At 29.1% G+C, this 20,857-nt stretch overlaps 1 protein-coding gene across 1 annotated transcript; it reads left to right on the forward strand.

Moving 5' to 3' along the window:
- The first annotated feature begins 13,863 nt into the window (after positions 1-13,863).
- Positions 13,864-15,568, forward strand: LOC133691811 (uncharacterized). Its single transcript, XM_062112406.1, has 2 exons — positions 13,864-14,169; positions 14,770-15,568. The coding sequence occupies exons 1-2, from the start codon at positions 14,047-14,049 to the stop codon at positions 15,010-15,012; spliced, it is 366 nt and encodes a 121-aa protein (XP_061968390.1). The 5' UTR covers positions 13,864-14,046; the 3' UTR covers positions 15,013-15,568.
- The last annotated feature ends 5,289 nt before the right edge of the window (positions 15,569-20,857 follow it).

Raw genomic sequence — 20,857 nt, forward strand, 5'->3', positions numbered from 1 at the left:
ATTATTATTTCGAACACTAAATATTAAGACGGTAAAAATAAAGATAACATATTTTTTGTATTTTTAATTTTAAAAATAAAAGAATTCACTACAACACTATATATATATATATATATATCTTTTTTTTAATTAAACATATTTCTATCTCTTTTAATTTGTGTATCTTTAACAATCACCTCTATTTTCCATTTTAGAACGCTTCTTGTTTCTTTTTTACTCAAGACTAGAACTTGACTCCCTTTTCTTTTCTTTTCTTTTCATTTCTTTTCATTTTGCTGCATAATTCAAACTCTATATGTGCACCTAGTGTGCGTATAATTATTGTAAAATTCAGGAGAATGGAAGAGAATTATTTTGTGTATGATAATGCCTTTAAAAATGTTTTTCAAAGTGTATTTATACCCAGGGGCGGAGCTAGGATTATTTATTAGGGGAGGCCAAAATTAATATAATAATATATAATATTTATTTTAATTTATTGTATATAAGTTGTAAAACAAAACATGTATAATTTAGTTTTATTCAAATAACTTACTACAAACATATAATGACCTTTGTATAAGATAAAATATTTAGAGCAATATCAAATTGAGTAAAAAACAATAAAGTTAATTTCATCTTCATAATGTATTCATCACTTTAATATTGTTGGTCTTTATACCTATCAAATATAAACATACAATGAAATATTAGCTAAAGCGAAGCATTATTTATATTTGATAAGCTTTGAAATAAAGCATAAAATAATAAAGAATCAATTCTTCTTAGTTTGTTTATCGTTCAGCCTAAAATCAAAACATATATCGTAAGAAAAAATTGATAATTTTGGTGGTCCTGCTAAAAACAAAACATAAAAAAAAGATCCAAGCATAATCAAAACAAACCAATAAAATATATCTAATTAATTAGAAAAAAAATCACTATAACAAGAATTCAAAAAACAATTGGTAGAACTAGCAGATTTGAGAAAAAAAAAAGCAAAAATTATAAAATTATAAAAGAACCTCATCAAATTATTAACAAACATCTTAAAACAAAAAAAAAATAGATTTTAAATTTAAATTACCTTATTTTATTTGATGAAAGATAAATTAATTAATAACTCTGCTTCAATTTTTTTATTAAAAATTTTTACTTACAATTTGTATTTGTATTTTTCTGTTTAATTAATTGTAGCCTATAAAATTTATATTTAGAATAAATTGATGGCTCTATTTTTTAATTTCCAAAGTAATGCGTTTATTTTTTTTTCCCACGTAGTTCAAGAGTGAATTAGGAAATCAAAAGTAAAATGATAATCAATTACTGTAATAAGACCCACTAATATGACACTTCCTCTTTAAAACTTAAAATGTTTTGAGGGGGGGCCCGGGCCCCTGCTTGCCCCCCCTCAGTTCCGCCCCTGTTTATACCCAAAAACAAGTTAATATTTTTTTAGATGTTTTTTTTATATATAATTTTGATATATTACTATTAAAATCATGTGAAAAACATGTCAAATTTTATCATTTTCAATTCAATTATATTTTTACAAAAATATAATTATACCACGTTATCTAACACATGTTCAAATGTGGTAGCTATTGCTTCTAATAACAGTACTAACTATGCTTAATAATTTTGGCTATGAGCTGCTATGGTGGCCTTACTTTTTATTTTCGTTTGTTTTCCCTGTATATATAGCCTGCTTCCAAGGAACATGAATCCATATAAAACATCCTTTCCTGATATATATATATATATATATTTTGTCTAGCTACTGTAAATTATTACAAATTAGTTATAGTTACAACTTATATATAGGTCCAAAAAAGTATAAAAATGATTGGTCAAAGAACATTAAAAAGAAAGCTACATTTTTCTTGGAGGTACGTTTATCATGAAAGGTTGGGTGCATATCAATTTCATGTACATGTTTTGTACATGTTTGGTATGTAAAGAAATTAAAGGTCGAAAGAGACTCAAATTATATATATCAATCTCATACAAGATGATTCAATTCTCTAGTTATGGATGCTATCTTTATCATGTAATTAGACTAAAAATATGGGATAAGCAATCATTAGCTCCTAGACTTATGATTATATACTTAACTACCACCACTAATCTCGACAAGTAATATTGACATGTATACAAAAGAATATTTTTCAATAGCCTCCTCAAACTGGTTCCAAAAAATTAACGGATCCAACCTTGCTCATAAACCGGTGAAACTATTGGTCATTTTTACGCATATAATAAGTAGTAATACGCTTAAATTGAACTTGTTAATGAATACAGTGACAATTCACTTCAATGTTCTTTGTCTGTTCAAGAAAAACAAGATTAGAAGCAATATGTAGAGGCCTGATTATCATAAAAAAAGTGTCATTAGAGTAATGCATGAACAACCTAGAATAGTAAGAAGACTTTTAAGCCATACAAGCTTACATGTTACTATGGCCATAGCATGATATTCAGCTTCGACACTAAAAGGAGCTACCACTTGCTGTTTTTTACTTTTTTTCACAAAACTAGGTTATCACCAACAAATATACATTAACCAGTAGTAGAAAGATCAAGTGCATTTCTGACCCGATCATAATCGAAATACCTCATAATGTTAATGTGCCTATTATTATTTATAACTATGCCACAACCAATAATGTCTTTTTTTAAATACCGCAAGATGCGTGTCACTGTACTTAGATGTTGAATGGTTGGAGCATGCATGTGTTGACTAACAAGACTAATTGCAAATGTAATATCAGGTCATGTGATAGTCAGATATATAAGCTTTCTAGCAAGCTTTTAATAATAACTAGGGAAACCAGAAGCTTCTCTCAAAAAATCAAGCTTAAATTTTCTATTTAGTAGAGTAGCAACAGATTTAATTTGTAACATATCAACATCTTAAAGCAAATCTAAAATGTATTTATGTTGATTTAAAAACAACCATTTGTTGGAAATTGTCATTTCAATTTCAAGAAAGTAATTCAAAAGACCAAGATCCTTAATTGGAATATGATGTTGGAGATTCTTCTTTAATTGAGCAATAAAATCAATATTATTTCTCGTGATAATGAGATCATCCACATAGATAAGCACCATCAGTTTGTCAATTGCACCAACTCGGATATATAGTGAAAAATCAGCCAAACTCTTAGAAAAACCAAGAGCTTCAAAAGTAGTAATCAATTTCACATGCCATGCACGAGGACTTTATTTCAAACCATAAATGAATTTATGGAGTCTACAAACAAGGTTAGGATCTCTACTTTAAGAATGTTTATGACAAAGTTTCATAAAAACTTCTTCAAGATCTCTATACAGGAACACATTTTTAACATCCATTTAAGACAAAGACCACCCATTATTAATAACAACTGATTGAAGAACTCTGACAATAGTCATCTTGGCATCTAGGGTAAACATCTCCTTGTAATTAACACCGAACTTCTGAGTAAAGCCTTTAGCAATAAATTATGCTTTATGTCAATCAATAGAACCATCAAAGTTGAATTTCATTTTAAACACCCAACGATTACTAACTACATGTTTGCTATGTGAAAGAGGAATTATACTCCAAGTTTTATTCTCCACAAAAGTTGTCAACTCTTCATTTATAGCTTTCTACCAGACAACTTGAGATTAAGCTTTTTGAAAATTCTTGGGCTCATGAACATTGGAGATAGTTATAAAGCTTTGTGCAAATGTGATATTCTTTGATAATTCAGAGATTTAGTAATTGGATACCTAATTGTATGAGCAATATAGTCTTGTAATTTTGAAGGAGGGTGATGAGCTCGTGAAGGATTACGTCGAGAAGATACTGGTTTTCCTTGTGCAATGAATTATTGCAGTTCATTTAATCCAATAATAGCTTATGGATATACAACACCAACAAAATCCAAGTTATCATTAGAGGCACTCACGGAAGGTGAAATATTTTTAGTGAGATCATGAGTTGGCATCAAGGCACTCACAAAAGGTGAAGCACTTTCAATGGGGTTTTGAGCTGGTATGAGCCAATCAGTGGAATGTTCATGACCAGAATCAATATTGGGTCAGGGGAAAGACTCAAATAGTATCTTCTCTTGACTAGTACACTCAAAATATGGATCAGTTTCAACAAATTATACATCTCTAGTGATATATAATTTCTTGAAGGTAGAATCATAACACTTGTATCCTTTCTTAGTTTATGAATGGCCCAAGAATATGCAATTAACTGTTCTAGGATCAAGCTTGTTACACTGAGCAGCCAATAAATGTACAAAACAAGTGCAAGCAAAAAATTTTAGATGAAACACATCCGACTTTTTGTCCTGCAATACTTCAAGAGGGCATTCAGAACTCTATGAGACCAAAAATATTTTGTAACATTCATTTAAAGAATTATGGCTCAAGTCTTCTCTAGTAAATCATGATTTTTACGTTCGGCTATCCCATTTTATTGGGATGTACTAACACAACTAGTTTGATACAATATGACATTAGAGATTAAATAGTTTGTCATCTCATGAGACATATATTCTATGCCATTTTTAGATCAAAGAATTTTAATATGAGCTAAAAATTTAGTAGCAACCAACATATAGAAATTTTTGAAATACCCAAAAACTTTGCATGTTGATTTCAATAAGTATACCCAAGTAACCCTAGAGAAGTCATCAATAAAGGTTACAAAATACTTAAAACCATCAAGAGAAGTCAAAAAAGGCCTTCAAACATCTGAATGTATAATTTTAAACGCTTGAGTAGTTGTAGACAATGATGAATTAAAATGAAGCCTAAAAGACTTAGAGAAATGACAAATATCATAATCGATAGTTCATGTAGGCAAAACCAGAGTTATTTTACTAAAAATAGACGTTAAAGGATGTGTTGGACGGTGATGCCATAAAAGATGCTCATTGATAAGAGTGAAGACAACTTGAAATCCTTTTGAAACCTGAGAGTCAGGAGAGAAATAGTAGAGACCATACAAATAAAAACCTTCACCAATCATCTTCTTAGTGATGAGATCCTTAAAGATAAACTTGTAAAGAGTAAATAAAACTTTAAAATTAAATGAGAATGTTAGTTGGAGACGAAAAGCAACCGAAAAAGAAAAGCAGGAATATAGAGAACATTAGACTCTATAATGTTTGAAACAAATTTCATTTTACCCTTACCCTTTATAGAAACACCTCTTTCATTAGCTATAGAGATAAAATAAAAAGGATTGAGATTAGAAAAAATTTGGTTAATTTATTTGACATATGATATGTGACACCAAAATCAATAACTCATAAATCATGTAAATTACCAATCTCTAATGCAGTCATAAATGCAATCAAAATACCTTAGCTAGTTTCAGAATTTACATCAGCTAATAAACCAACAAACCAACTAACTAAGAAGTGCTGAAGGCTGATCATGTCTTTAGTTAACATCTCTATCTTGTACTGCTCCCTGACTGTGCTTATCTTATAAATATCTTGCAAAATCATTTAGCAAGGCAGGAAGATTAGAAGAAAAAGATTTAGTAGAATGTGTAGTTAAATGAGCCTTATGATTAGTGAATCATTTTCCTTTCTGGTCATTTGCAAATTTAGGCTTCATCTCTTGGTGTAGGCTCTAACAACGAGCAATAGAATGTCTAATATTGTGATAGTACTTCCATTTGAGATTCAAACATTTACCCTTGTAGAGTTTTTCTTCAAATGATGGACGAGCAAGATAGGGACGAACATCAGGAGCACTTGGAGTAATAGTACGATGCATGACCTTTCTATGAACTTCCTCATGTTGAATTGTGGCACATACATTCTTAAAGGATGGAAGTTCAATATGCATTAAAATATGGCTCCTTGAGTCCTCTAAATCAGGACTAAGACCCACTAGTAGTTGGAAAATACAATCCTCTTCTATTTGTTTCTACAAGACAGCCGCATCAACAATATAAGGTCTATAAATCTCCAATTCGCTTTACAAACCTTTTAAACTTCCCTGTAAACTTACAAAGGGCTTTCCATCCTAATGAAGACTAGTAATGTCCTGGTGAATCTAAGAAATCCAGGCAGAATTGTTTTGGTTGCCATACATATCATGGCCAGCATCCCAAAAATTCAAAGAGGACTCTGAATAACTAAAAATCTTGGCAAGATTGTGTTCCATTGAATTAAGAATCCAAAACATAACTAGTTAGTCCTCTAACAGCCAAGCCTCATACTCTAGTGAGTTAACATCAAGAGATTTAGTTGTGATATTGAAAAATCCCGACTTTTATTTCCCAGCAAATGCAATTGTAATTGCCCTTGATCAAGGAAGATAATAAAATTCATTCAACAATACTGGACTCAATTTATGAGAAGTGTTGGTGTCTCCGTCAACAATATTGGATGAGGAGATAGCCATCTCTTTTGAAAATTCAGCCGTATCATGACTCCTGTTTTCTGCCATAACAAGAATTACAAAAAAATAAAAGCAGGAAGATAGTCTTACTGTTCTGATACTATAAAGAAATTAAAAGTTAAAAAAGACTCAAGTTCTATATATCAATCTCATACAAAATACATGTGTATATATAGAGGATTGCCTCCAGTTATTGATGCTATCTATATCATGTAATTAGACTAAAAATATGGGATATGCAATCATCAGCTCCTAAACTTATGCTTATATATATCCTTAAGTACCACCACTAATCTAGGCAACTAATACTGACATATATAATATTCTCCAATAGTATGAGATTAAAAAAATAAAATATTAATAATAATTGTCGAGAGATAAAAAAAAAACTATTTGAGTGGTAATTTTAAGTAAAAAAAAGGAAGAAATTAAAAAGCTTTGTTAAGGTTAAAATTCGACCAAAAAATACCAATTGGGCTCCCGTAAAACACATCTCAAAATAGTGGGAAAAAAGAACTTAATTACTTCCATTGCTGTAATTCGTAAACTCCATTACACTTTTATCAAATACATCCTTAAATGTTCGTATTAAAAAAAAAACATATCCTGAAATGTGAAAAGAAAAAAAACATAGGGATGGAATCATGTGCAAGTGGGCACAAGTATGTTGAGGTGGTCCCTAAACAAAGACACAAGCTAACAAGGGATCACATGGGCAACTGGTTTGATTCCATTAAATTTAGCAAAGTGTTAGAGAAACAGCCAAGGATGCTCGTAAGAGCATGGAGGTCCCATCTGCAGAGCACAGAAACATGCACTGCAAGTGTTGCCAACATTTCAAACTTGGATGCATCATGCATTTCTTGGCCCAGCTTCTCTGCACTTTCCCTTTCGCTTCAGAATATTCTACCATCCCATTTTGATTTGCATTTTCTTGTTGGTAGACAATCATTCACTTCGCTGGGCTAGCTGCCCACTTCCCATTTCATAATTATTACATTCTAGTTGTTTTTTTATGAAGAAAAAGGTGGCAGGTGTTCATTGCAGTTCTTCGTTGCATTAGTGCTGGGCCTGGCGACTTGAAAAAAGTTCTAGGTAGATGGGTTATTGGATTAACTTTTGGATTCAAATTCGATCAATAAAAGTTCCTCGATGTTGCTTTGGTTAAGTTTGGATCGGTTTTGTCATAGGTAATCTGGCTACTAAAAATTCAGCACGCTTTACCAAGTTTCACAGTTAAATATTTTTTCCAAATCAACTTAAAAGTAAATACGTGTCAAGTTTTAAATTACGAGTTTTTCCAGGTCAATTTATTGAGGCTAGTTTGATAACTATGATTTATTCATTCATCTCTCCATTTGCTCTAATAATCAAGTGCATTCAAAAAAATCCAATGAGTTGTACCAAGTACTAGCATTATTTATGATTTGTCTGTCGATGTAATATAGTGTGGTTAAAACTGTATTTTATTTTAATGATAATTTTGAAAATGATTAATTAATCAACTTACACTATAATTTTACATTATTCAATGGAAGATTCTCTCTTGAAACCTTGGCTGTAGAAAAACTATAATTTATAGTTTTTTTTAGAATTTATATTTTCAAACCACAACCCAAAAAGCTATCTTAAACTCATAAAATAAAAAAAATAGAATATATCTCTTTATCCATCCCCGCCAACTCCTTGAACTTGTTACTAAGAGGTTTTTGGGATAGGCAAGGCAACAAGACATGTGTAAATTAGTTTCTTCAGATAGGTAAAACAAATCTTATCACTGTCATAATAAATCAGATTTTATTTATTTATTTATTTATTTATTACGATGTACAGACCTTGTCAACAACATTTGTACTGGGTATTCTCATTTTAAGATTTGCTAGGGCATGGCCCAAATCATATAATTTGAGCAGATTTTTAACCACTGGGCCTCTCCTTTGTGGATGAAAATGAAATGAAATAATAAATAAGGGGAGTGGGCTAGACAGAACTTGCCAGTTTCAACTATCAGCCAATGTAGCTCAGGGACTAAATTGTGTGACCTTAGAAACAAAGAAGCCCGAGGATAGACATAATGCTAGAATGAAATATAGCCCAATAAATTGTTTCATTACAATGGTGATTTTATTTTATTTTATTTTTTGTTTCGGGTTTTAGGTTTTAACCAATGTTATTTGGGTTGAAATTATCAATCAAATGTGAAATTAAAATAGGCGATGCATTTTATTTTTTGTATTTTCAATTAGAATAAATTTTTTATTTTAGTATTTTGAAAATTCACTAGTTTTTTTAATAAATAATCTTAAAAACCTAATGCCTAGAGTCGTTATGAATTAATATTAATATTTTCTTTCTTTAATTATGCTTGGTATTTTGCATGAGGTGGTGGGGGGATTAAAAGGTTAACAAGTAAACTCGTTTTGGAGGTTAAGTGTCAACCTAGTGAAGGGTATGATAATTGAGAATTTTTTAGGATTTTTATTTTTGTTATTTGGATTGATTTATTTTTTCAAATTTCCACTCATTTCCCCTTTATTTTATTTAAATAAATATCTTGATCTCACCATTATCTAAACATTTATTTTTTTTAAAATTTCCAATTTAAAATCTATTAAACTCTACCCTTATATTTAGTTTCTAATTACACACTTCCAAACATCACAATTATGGTATGAAACACGAAATTATTAGCAGAAAAAGGAACACGAACTATCACGGGTCATTTCCCTGTCGAGTGCCCCTTCCTTTGCCGACACTAACCAGTCTAAGACTCTAGGGTCAAATTGCCCTGCTTTCCTTACTAAACTTTAAGCCACTATTTTGTTCTATAGCCGAAATCAAGGAGACATGCCCAAAAATACATGTTGAATCTTTGAAAAATCTTGCTGGTGATGCTCACATGTTCATCATACAAGTTCACTTTCGGTCTCCGATAATGTTTTGAATTGATAGCGACTTGAAAGTTGATCCTGAGGCTGCAAGGATTTGCTAGTAAAGGAAGAGATTTATTAACGTTTTAGCATGTGAATCCTTATCTATGTCGGCAAAATAATTTGGTTCTCTTTTTTTAATTCATTTTTTGAGTTTATTATTAATTAGTATATCAAACTAAATAAAAGACGTTTTCTCCATGTTGTTTTGATTAGTGTAATGGGATATAAATTACAAGTAGAAAAAAAATAGAGATATGTTTGGTTGTTAAAATAAAAAATATATATATAAAAATAAATATGTTTAATGATATGAAAACGAAAGGATATGGAAGTTTTATCTTTTCTATCTGATATTATTATATATTTTTTGTTTTAAAATAGTAACTAAATACTATTTAAAAATAGTTTTCTAGAAGTTAATTCTAAAATACCTTTTATCATAAAAAAAAAAACAAGTTAACTATTTACTATTATTTTGCTCTAGCTATCTTAAATTCTTAATTTCATAGAGTTCCCCACTTGGATCCTAATGCCCGTGAAATGCGGTAATAAACAATTAGAGGAAGAGGATGGGTGTGTGAGATCTAGTTTTTTTTACCTCTAATTACATTATTTTTTTAGTAAAAAGTTTATTTTTAGTCAGTTTTGTTCTTGTAACTAAATAAAAAAATAAAAATTATCATAATATCAAACCAAATGATATTATAAATCATGTAAATGATCAATTGATTGTATCAAGAACCACAATTATTATATAAAATATAAAGTTTATAAAATTAGTTGAGATGCGCGTAAGTTAATCTGAATAAAAATAAAAAGAATCTAATAAAACAAATTTGAAAGATATATAAGGGTAAATAGTGATTGCATTAATTAATCAAGAACGTGTTTTTGTGGGACATGACATGCTTAAATAATTTCAGACAAGATCATGTATCCTTTACTTTGAGATTAAGGTTGTTAATATCTACTTAATCAGACCATGTGAACAAAATCCTTCCTCTAATACGGCTACATGGACACGAAATATTTTAAATGCAAAATAATAAAGATACTTAAGCAATGCTTACAGCACGATTGCATCACTTGAAAGAGGTGTCGACACACATGATCTTTGCTAGAGCTAAGAAAAATGGGAAAATATGTTTAGTTGGCAGAATAAAATCTTCAGAAATTCAAGCTCTAGTCAAACAATTATATTAAGCATTTGAAAGTTTCATATCATTTGTTTGTAGCTGGATTGTAGTCTGCATAAACATATATATTTTAAGACAATTTAGAAATAAATGTATTTTATACATTGTTTGTTTAATTACTTGTATTCACCAAATATGATCAATTAAATACCTTTATTAATCTTAAATTTAAGAGTTTTGTAAGGAAAAAAAGAGGGTTATAAAAATGTCATTCAATTAAAAATATTTTTTTCCAGTTTATTTCGTGAATTTTGATTATTGGTAACAATTCAGAAAACACAATACATGTTATGAAAACACCTGATTTGAAAGAAAAAAAAACAATTAATGGAAGGACGACAATCCAGATGGAGGAGCCTTTTTTTTTTTTTACAAATTCTATAATGATTAATAAAAATAATATCCACATCATTATTTTTACTGGTAATAATATACTAGTAATTAATTAATCATCTCTCTAATAACTATTGTAACTAATTAGTTTTATCATAAATAACAGATATGTAATGTATGGAGTGTTTGTTTTCGTGGATAGATATACTTTTTAAATTGTTTTATCTTAAAAAAATATATTAGTAACTAATTAATATTTTTTAGGTATTTTTAAATTGTTTTGGTATGTAAAAAAATATAAGAAAAATTATTTTAATATATTGTTAATTAAATAATATTCTTAAAAATCACGCATTAATCATCTTTGTGCCCATTAACTGATATTGTGCTAATGCAAAACAAGGTTTGTTCACAATGAATATAAGAAAAATATTGTTTCATCATAGTGAAATTAATTTAAGGGCTTTCCCAGTACCAAGGACATATCAAATCATGTGATTCATGCTTCTGAATCGTGTTCGGATTTAAAGAAAATAATAGGGGGATAATATTTGTAGTTATTTTTTAAAATAGTTTTTATTTAAAAATATATTAAAATAATATTTTTTTATTTTTAAGAAATTATTTTTGATATCAATACATTAAAATGATTTAAAAATATTAATTTAAAATAAACCAATAAAAAAATTAAAATATTTTTAAAAATATTTTTTAAATGTAAAGATTTTATTAAAAATCAATTATTAATGTGTTGATTTTAAAAAACAATTATTAAAATAATACTATTTAAATTGTTGATTCTGTCTCGGATTGTAAAATCCTAAGATTTTATGATCTGACAACTTTTTTAACAACCATACACCCATGCTTTCGGATCAGAGAGTCGATTTTATTTAAAAATATATTAAAATAATGGAGTTTGTTAACTAGCAATTAACTCCCTTCAATGATGGACTGTGTGTCAATAAAGCTACAGAGTTTATCTACTGGAGTTTGTTACTGGGGTTTATTTTTAGAAAAATCAAAATAATATTATTTTAAATTTTTTAAAATAAAACAAATTAACTAGTTTTAACTAGGATCATACATCAACTCCTAAATAATTTATTTTTAAAACCCGTTTCAGGTAGGGGTGGGTTGGCTAAGCCGGATTTAAATCAGTGATTTTGAGAATCAATTTAATTAATTCCCGCTAAGATAAAAGGAAGAATATTTAGAAGGAATGTTGATCCAGTGATGTAAGTAACCGAAGTCTTGATGAATCCCCTAACCTACTCGACTAAGAAAAAAACAAAAAGAAAAAATTAAATGTGTGTATGTTTGGTATTGTAATATAATGAGTTTTTTTTTTATATTTATTATTTATTTTTAACATCAATGCATCAAAATTATCCGAAAATACTAAAGAAAATATTAATACAATAATTTTAAAAGCAAATATATTTTTAAAATGCACTCAAATACAATTAAAAACACAATATCAAAGGACATTTAAGAGGATGACAAGTAAGTTTTAGCTCACATACATATATCCAAATTGGTTGTTTTCCAGATGGGATTTCCTCTCATTGGTCCCAAAGAAAGGCAATAAATTGATTCCATCAAGTGGCAATGCAAAGCTATCACAGCTATCATCTGGTAAGATAATATCATTGTTATCTTCTCAAGTAACAAGAAAACAAAACAAAAAAAATAATAATACCGTAGACAAAAGAATATAGATTGATATATATTTTTGGTATTTTCTGTTTCTTTATATAAAAAAACTATAAGTCTACTAAATAATAATGAAAATTACAAGCCTACAAGTTAAATGCTTACTAATTATATTTTTTATAGGATTACTAATTTACTAATAAACAAGTTTACTGATAAACAAGTTTTAAAAATTAGATTCAATTACATAACAATTTATATAGGAAAAGTTATATATATATATATATATATATATATATATATATATTATAGCTCATATATATAACTATATCCTCTTATTAGATAAATATTTTTATTTATTTTTTCATTGTTTAAGGTTGTTTGGTAAATAAATTTTATGCTTATATTTATATATTATGTTATTGAACGAGGATATTAGATCTTTGGCGCTATTTTGTAATTGATTTGAACTTTGAGTTTTTTTTTAAAACAAAGTGTTTTTGAATTTAATGGAGCTTTTTTATATATATTTAGTTATGTTTTTATTTCATAAATTTTAATGACATGTAATTACAAATCAAAGAAAAAAAATTGGTGGCCCTTATTTTTTCAATCTTTTTTTAATATTCATACCATCTGTCTAAATCTTTCCCCTTTTTTTTATCTATTTCTATTTCTTATGATTTTTTTAACAATAAAAAGCATATTCTAAATGTAACAGCCAAATAATTAATAACAGAGAGACTAGTAGTATTTACAGACTAATGGTACAATGATTGGATTAAAGAATTTTGAAAATTGAAGTCCTCGATCAAACAAATCTATAATACGTGAACCTTTATGAAAGCTACGAAAGTGTACGGACATATTCCATCAATGTAGTTAAACTTTTGGGATTAAAAATGTTAATAAACTTTTAAATCTAGAAATATTCTGATAGTTAAGAATTTAATTTAATTTTTAAAAATAGTTAAAAATAAATTAGAAGTCAATTTACTATATTTAAAAAGAGAAATTACCATTAAAACTACCTTATCTCAAATACCCATCTACTTTTTTAAATATATATATATATATATATATATATTTAAAGTAGTAATATAAAAAATAAAATGAATTAAATTTTATTTTATTTTAATATCTGAATTTAACTTATTTATTTATTAGATTTTAAATTAATACTATAGACAGAGAATTAGCTCCGAACAATATGTAAAAGCCGAGTCAACTGGCAATGACCCGTTTGGCTTTTCCCCTACGAAGCCTGAAAAGGCAAGCGAAGAAAGAAATCACTCTATTTAGTATTCACACAATATATAGATTGAAGGCTTCTCTCTTTCACCCCCCCGCCCGCCCCCCCCCCCCAAAGCAACCTCTTGTCTTCTGGCCTGTCACTTTCTCTCCCCTACCTATCCCCTTTTCTGTCTATATAAACACTCAGACCCTTTCCAAGAAAGTTACACCCAAGACCCAACTTTTCATATAGCTTTTTTCTTGCTTCTTGCTCTCTCGTGTAAGTCCTTTTCTTCTCTTCTTTTGGGGAAATAAGTATGACAAAGGCAACCGAAGGAGAAAGTGTCACTCTTGATCTCCTCAAGGAAAAAATGGCTGAGTTTGCTAAGGAAAGGAACTGGGACCAGTTTCATAGCCCCAGGAACCTGCTGTTGGCTCTGGTATGTTCTTGTTTCTGTCTTTATTTTTCTTGTTGTGTTACAACTATTTTTTTTATGGTTTCTTGTTTTTTTCTTGGGTCTGCCTATGTAGTACTTATGACTTATATGAACCTTTTGGTTTTGCATGACCCAAAAAAGAGGCATGATCATGCAAATGGAATGAATTTGTATGTGTTTCTCTGTAGTTTTCTTTCATTTTTCTGTCTATACCTTTTTGTTTTTGACCAGATGAATTCATCTTTTTAACGGGTTGGGTTTTAATTATTTGTTTTATTTGATTCATTAGGAATTAACTCAAAGATGGGATTTAATTTTAATATATTTTTTCCATAATTACTTGCTTAAATCTCAAGTTAGGTGTGTGAGACAGGTGCCGTACTATTTCATGTTTATCTCTAGTCAAACGTGACCAACTATGCAAAAAGATTGCCCTTTTTGTTGTCATCGATCCATGTCAAAAGAAATATTTGGAACACACCTTTTCCCCTTGCCTTTTCCTCTATAAAGTAAAAATGACAAACGAGAGAGTAACTTTTGTCTATGATCATAGTGTTTTAAAGGCTTATTTCTGTGTGATCCTTACACGGTGATGATTCTTAGGTGGGTGAAGTTGGAGAATTATCGGAGATATTTCAGTGGAGAGGAGAGGTCCCAAAGGGACTTCCTGATTGGAAAGAAGAGGATAAAGTACATCTTGGTGAAGAGCTCTCAGATGTCTTGCTATACCTTGTCAGGCTCTCTGATATCTGTGGTATTGACCTAGGCAAAGCTGCACTGAGGAAAGTGGGACTCAATGCCATCAAGTACCCAGTTGGCAGCAAGGGCTCTTCCAAGGAAACATAACAACAACAATAATGATGGCAAACATCCCTTGAAAGTTGGGACGTACCTACCACCTACTGTTTTAACATTTTGGTCTGTCTGTTTATACTATATATGGAATGTTATGGCTAAGTGTCTTAGCTAGGTGCTATAAGGTTCAATGGGACTAGAACGACTAATAGGGGGCAGGGATGGGGGGATTTCTTACTCTGTTTGCTCGGTGACTCGTATGGACGAGTGCTTTTTTTGGCGCTTATGGATTCTTACAGATTATGTTTACTGTTTTGGAAGATGAATCAAATCCTTCTGACAGATACGGTGGCGATTCTGTAACATTTTTCCTATCTGCAGTTTTAGCATTCAGCCCTTCTCGCAACCCATTCTTTCCTTCTATGGCTTCTTGGACGTGGAAGGAAAGGAATGTAACTTGCGGAACGCAAAGGAAAGGGGGAAATGGACTTTATGATGCTAGGAAACATGAGTTATTGCAAGGCTCGCAAATTGTTTGGGTATTTAAAATAAAATCTTTGGATCGAGTTTACCTTATATGAATATTACTTAGATTTTATCAAGTTAATCGAGACGTTGCAAGCTATTCTCTTGAATCATTTATAGTTAATCGGATTGAATCTTTGTTCGATTCCATAACAAACCTAGTCCAAGAGCTAGACTAGGTTTTATAACAATAATGGCTAATTTAACCAAAATTCTTTCACTATAAAACACTTTGTATTGAAGGACTAGATTATTTTAATTTATCCCATAAATCTAATGGTTAAAGTCTTTTTTTGGTAAGTGAAGAGACTTTTTTCCCCATAAGAATTAGCTTTATTTTCTTCTTGAATATATAAGAAACTTGTAAAATTTGTTTTATTAAGAAATAAAAGGCGTGAAAATCTAAATCTGGTGCTCTTTTGGATCAAGAGCATGCAGGAGCAATAGAATAAAGTCTCTTGCTTAAGCATCTAAAACTCTCTTATCACTAAAAGACAATGAAAAAGGAAGCTCTGGCCAATAGAACTCCAATGTATGGCAAGCAGTCACCGGATTGATGAAGTGTTGTTAGTCTGTGAATCTGCTGCATCAATTAAGACGTCGCCGGCCATCCCCAGAAAGAATCTCAACGTGTCTTCCCCATGATTAGCCATTCCATAGCTATGCAGAAAATGTGAACCAGCTGGATTGCCAAAAGAGGTAGAGATTTGTCACGATTATCCCTTTGCCACCCCCATTGGTTCCCGTTAGTTTTGCAGATTCCACAAAGAATATGTTTGTTTGATGAAAAATATTTTTTTAAAAAAAATAAATTTTAAAAAAGTAAATTTTTTTTTATATTTGATATTGTAATGAAAAATAAGTTGAAAAATATTTTTCAGTATTTGGTTATGTTATAGAAAATTAGCTGAAAAATAACTTATTAATATTTTATTTTTTTCAAGTTTATTAAAATAACGATGAACAAATCTTATAAATTAAAAAGTGAATGAGAATGAAATTGAAAAAAAATATAATTTCATAAATTATCTCAAATAAAATAAATAATAATCAAAATAATAAAGATCAAATCTAACAAATAAAAAAATTGAAAGATAAAGAAATTAAAATAATAATAATTACCATTCCATAAATTATTTCAAATAAAATAAGTAACAATCAAAAGAATGAGGACCAAATTTGATAGATAAAAATTTCAATTAAAAAATTATAAGGAAAAATCAAATAAAAATTATAAAAATAAGGACCAAAGTTAATATAAAAATTAAATTCTAAGGGATGAAATTGAAAAAATAAATTATTCAAAACAAAATATATATAGCAATCAAAAGTTTGAGGATCAAATTTGATATAATTAGCAAACAATAAAATGAAAACATTTTCTTGGAAACGAAGCTAAATTTTTCTTTGACTGGAAAGTATTTTTTGTTCACCAACTTTTCTAATGACAAACAAACACATGAAAGTTTAGAAAATGATTTTCAAAAAACCACTTTCCATCAAACAAACACTCCCTAAAAATCATTAGTGTTATTAAACATAATCCATTGTTGGTGAATTCGGTTACTTGATCATCCGAGAATTAATTTGATAGAGTTTTATAATAAAACAAGTTAAAATTGATCCGGTCAAATTTAATTGACTCAATAATGATTTGATTGACTAAATTAAAATTTAAGTGATCTTAGTTAATTTTTCTAAAAACAATTTCACAACAACATTATTATAATTTAAAAACAAATAAAATAATGAATTCACTTGAGTAAATCTAAATTTATCCATGTAACTCTTAACCTAAATTCTTGAATCAGGTCATGTGTCAAGTTGAGTGAATCTAAATTTATTTACCTAATCTTTAATCTAAATTTTTGAATCAGGTTATGTGTCAAGTTGAAATTCATGAAATTGACATATGGAGTCATTATTCATTGGAAACATGGAAAGTGGGCCTTTTTTTAAGATTGTTTAAATAAAAATTTAATCTCAATTATTGCAAGCCGTCTAAAAAATATAGCTTATTATTGAATAAAAAATATATATATCGAAAGGGTATTCTTCTTCTTTTTTTCTCTTAATTGATTTACACATTACAGTCTAATATTACTTTAATATTGGTTGTTCTATTTATTCTACAACTCAACATGAAAAGCTCATCAATTAATTTATTAATGGTCGAGATGGAGAATCCATCAGTACCTAAACAAAATTCATTATTATAAAGAAAAATATGATTTTATTTATAGCAATAATATTATTTAGAAAAAAAACAATAATTAATAGATTTTTTTCCCTTACAAATAGGCATGTAATTGATTAGACTTTTTAACTCGTCATTGTTGAGTTGCCATCACCAGAGTAGAATTCTTCCAGTAGAACAAATTAAAGAAATCTAAATTCCTTAACTTTTACAGAGCACAAAGAAGAAGATGTGCATCCAGGGCATCATCATGGCAATCTATTCAGTCATAGATTGCCATTATAACCAACAATGGGCCATGGGAAGTAGGCAGCAGCACCACCAAAAACTTAGAGCTACAGACTTCAAAAAGAACTTGAGTACCAATTCTTCGTGCTTCTTGATCCTCCTCGTGACAGAGTTTTTTAGTGCAGTTAATATATATTAAAATTAAGCCCACTGAGGTTTCTCACTCTCTCTCTCTCATCCCATCTTTGACAATTCTTTCCATGGTATTTGATATTGAAGATGAGAGCGGCGCCGTGGTGGCTGTGATGAGTGGGGGGCAACGGGGTGGTTTGATGTTTGAGGCTAAGGTGAAGATAGAACAGTGGTGTTCTTAACCTTAAATTGCCCTAAAATTGTTTCCAAAGTCTTGGATTCTCAGTGTGTTATCAGCATGGGGAGGAGAGGGGATTAGACCCTCTTGAACACTTCATTCATACTTTAAAAGATTAACAAGTTGCCTGTAGTTTTCTTGCATCGCATCGTGCAATTACAGGGAACTCTGAGGGAACTTGCTATGTATTGAATTCGCAAGATGCAAAATGTCTTAATTCATAAACATTAATCAATTTTAAAAGATTAATTTGATGGTTAAGAAAACATATCGATTTTTTTTTTCAATTTCATCTATTTGCATGTAGAATTCACTCCTAAAATGACAAACGATGGCCTAAGAGTCTAAGACACACATCGCCTTTGAAGAGGATTAAAACGTTTATATTATATTCTTTTTTGTGATAAATTCAAAGTTTCACTTTCATATTTAAATATAGTTTTATATATATTAATGAAATCTTAATCCATAATCCATATCAACGATTATAGAAACCAAAACCTTATGAAATGTCTAGAATTCAAATCTTTTGGGTTTGTTTAGATGCTATTAATTATAAAATATCACTTTGTTTTTGAAAGAATATCAAATATTTATTTCAGAATAGTTATTGAAAATTTATTCAACTAAATATTTACTTGAATTTTCTAGGTGTAGATTCTAATTCACTGTATTAATTATATTTTAATTTTTAATTTCTAAAATTTATTTATAATCAATTCATACTTGATTAATCCTACCAATTTATTTTTTTTATTAATGATTTTTAATGTGTGTGATCCATTTGATTTCTAATATGTTAGTTCAAATCTAAATTATAATATTAAGTGAGTTAAATAATTTAATTTATTATCAATTCAATGAATTAATTTATTTATATTTAAAATGCAAGTACAACGCCTAGTTGGAATTAAAACTTAACATTTTTTATATAAAATAACTTGATAATATTAAGTTTAAATATCATTTACATAATTGCAACGTAAATCTTTTTATAAATATAAATTATCTTTTAATATAGATTCATGCTGATCAATTTAATATACTTATTATTTAATAAATATTTACAATTTTTATCGAAAATTTGTGTTTACTGAATATTTAAAAATCAAACATAATATACTTTGTGATGCAAAATCATATCATACCATTTTTCTTCCAACAGTATAGACTATAGAGGATACAACATCCCTTTCTACTGCATCATCCAATTTATGTACCTGTGGCCTGCAAGTTGCCCTGATAGATAAAATATTCAAGAAATTAATAAAACATTCTAACAAATACTGTACGCAAAGAAACGACGTGTGTTTGTGAATGTGTGATCAGAATTGAAGTCAATTGCAGCCATCACAGGTAATTCACAGATTATTAATTAAATACAATATGGCTAATTGTCCCATTCCAACTATCACTATACTTGACGCAGAAAGTTTTATGCCGCCAGCTTGTTCATGTATATATATATATATAGTTTTTTTAGTTTAACGTGGGTGTCCGGATCAGCTTGTGCGCACCTCCACTAATCCCACGGACCCTGAAGTTAACAACCATGTAAGCCTCCAGTGGTCATCATATGAGCAACCACAGGGCTCGAACCCGAGACCACAGAGGGAACAAACCTCTTGATCCCAAACTTTTACTACTGGGCCACCACCTAGATGGTTAAAAAACCTATATATATTTGATTCCTATACTGTAATATCTATTTAATACTTAGTCCTTTCATCAATTTTGCATTCTTTTCCTCTCTTTTTTTTTTGAAAAATATATAAGAGAAATGAGTAAGATGGAAAAATTTGATGGGAAAGAAAACATTTTTAGAAAGAGGAAAATTCTAAATTGAGGATGATCAACATTGATTATTACTTGAATTCTATTTGTATTTTTCTCCGTATACATAAGTAGTGAAAATCTTTTTGTTGATTTATACCGACTAAAACAATGAAATCATGTTTTGCTGGTAAATATCATTATAATTTATTGGTGATATTTTTTTTATCGATATTTATATTAGTATTTATTAATTTTTTGATAGTGATAAATCTTTTCTTGATCACTTAAATACTTTTATATTATTATATATTTTATATTACACCCAAATATCTACTCATATTAATTAAAAACAATATTTTATTGTAATAAAAATCTTTATAATTATAATTAGTCACTTTATAATTTTTTTCATAAAATATTTTTATTTAAAAAACAAAAAAAAAACACGAAGACATTACTTTGAGATTCTAAATTAAGAAAGGAAGTTCACATTTCCTTCATTACAAATTTTCCACACATGTTACATGTGTATTTTGTCTTTCTTATGTAGACTTTTGTGTATATGATCATGGCTTAGAAAACTTGAAACACCATAAAGAATAAATCTATCATGTCAATCCCAGTTCTCCTCACTCCCTTCGTCCTCTCCCTAGCTAGTTGGGAAGCTGAAGCTTCTGCATCTTCATCTTCATCAATGGATTTAGGGTTTCAGCTAACTTGGAGTCCTTTTGAATTCATTTACTAACCCTACCATGTCATATACAAGCGAGCCTTGGGTCCTAATTCGAATCCAAAACTAA

The sequence above is a fragment of the Populus nigra genome, chromosome 4, assembly GCF_951802175.1.
Source record: "Populus nigra chromosome 4, ddPopNigr1.1, whole genome shotgun sequence".
NCBI classification, from domain to species: Eukaryota; Viridiplantae; Streptophyta; class Magnoliopsida; order Malpighiales; family Salicaceae; genus Populus; species Populus nigra.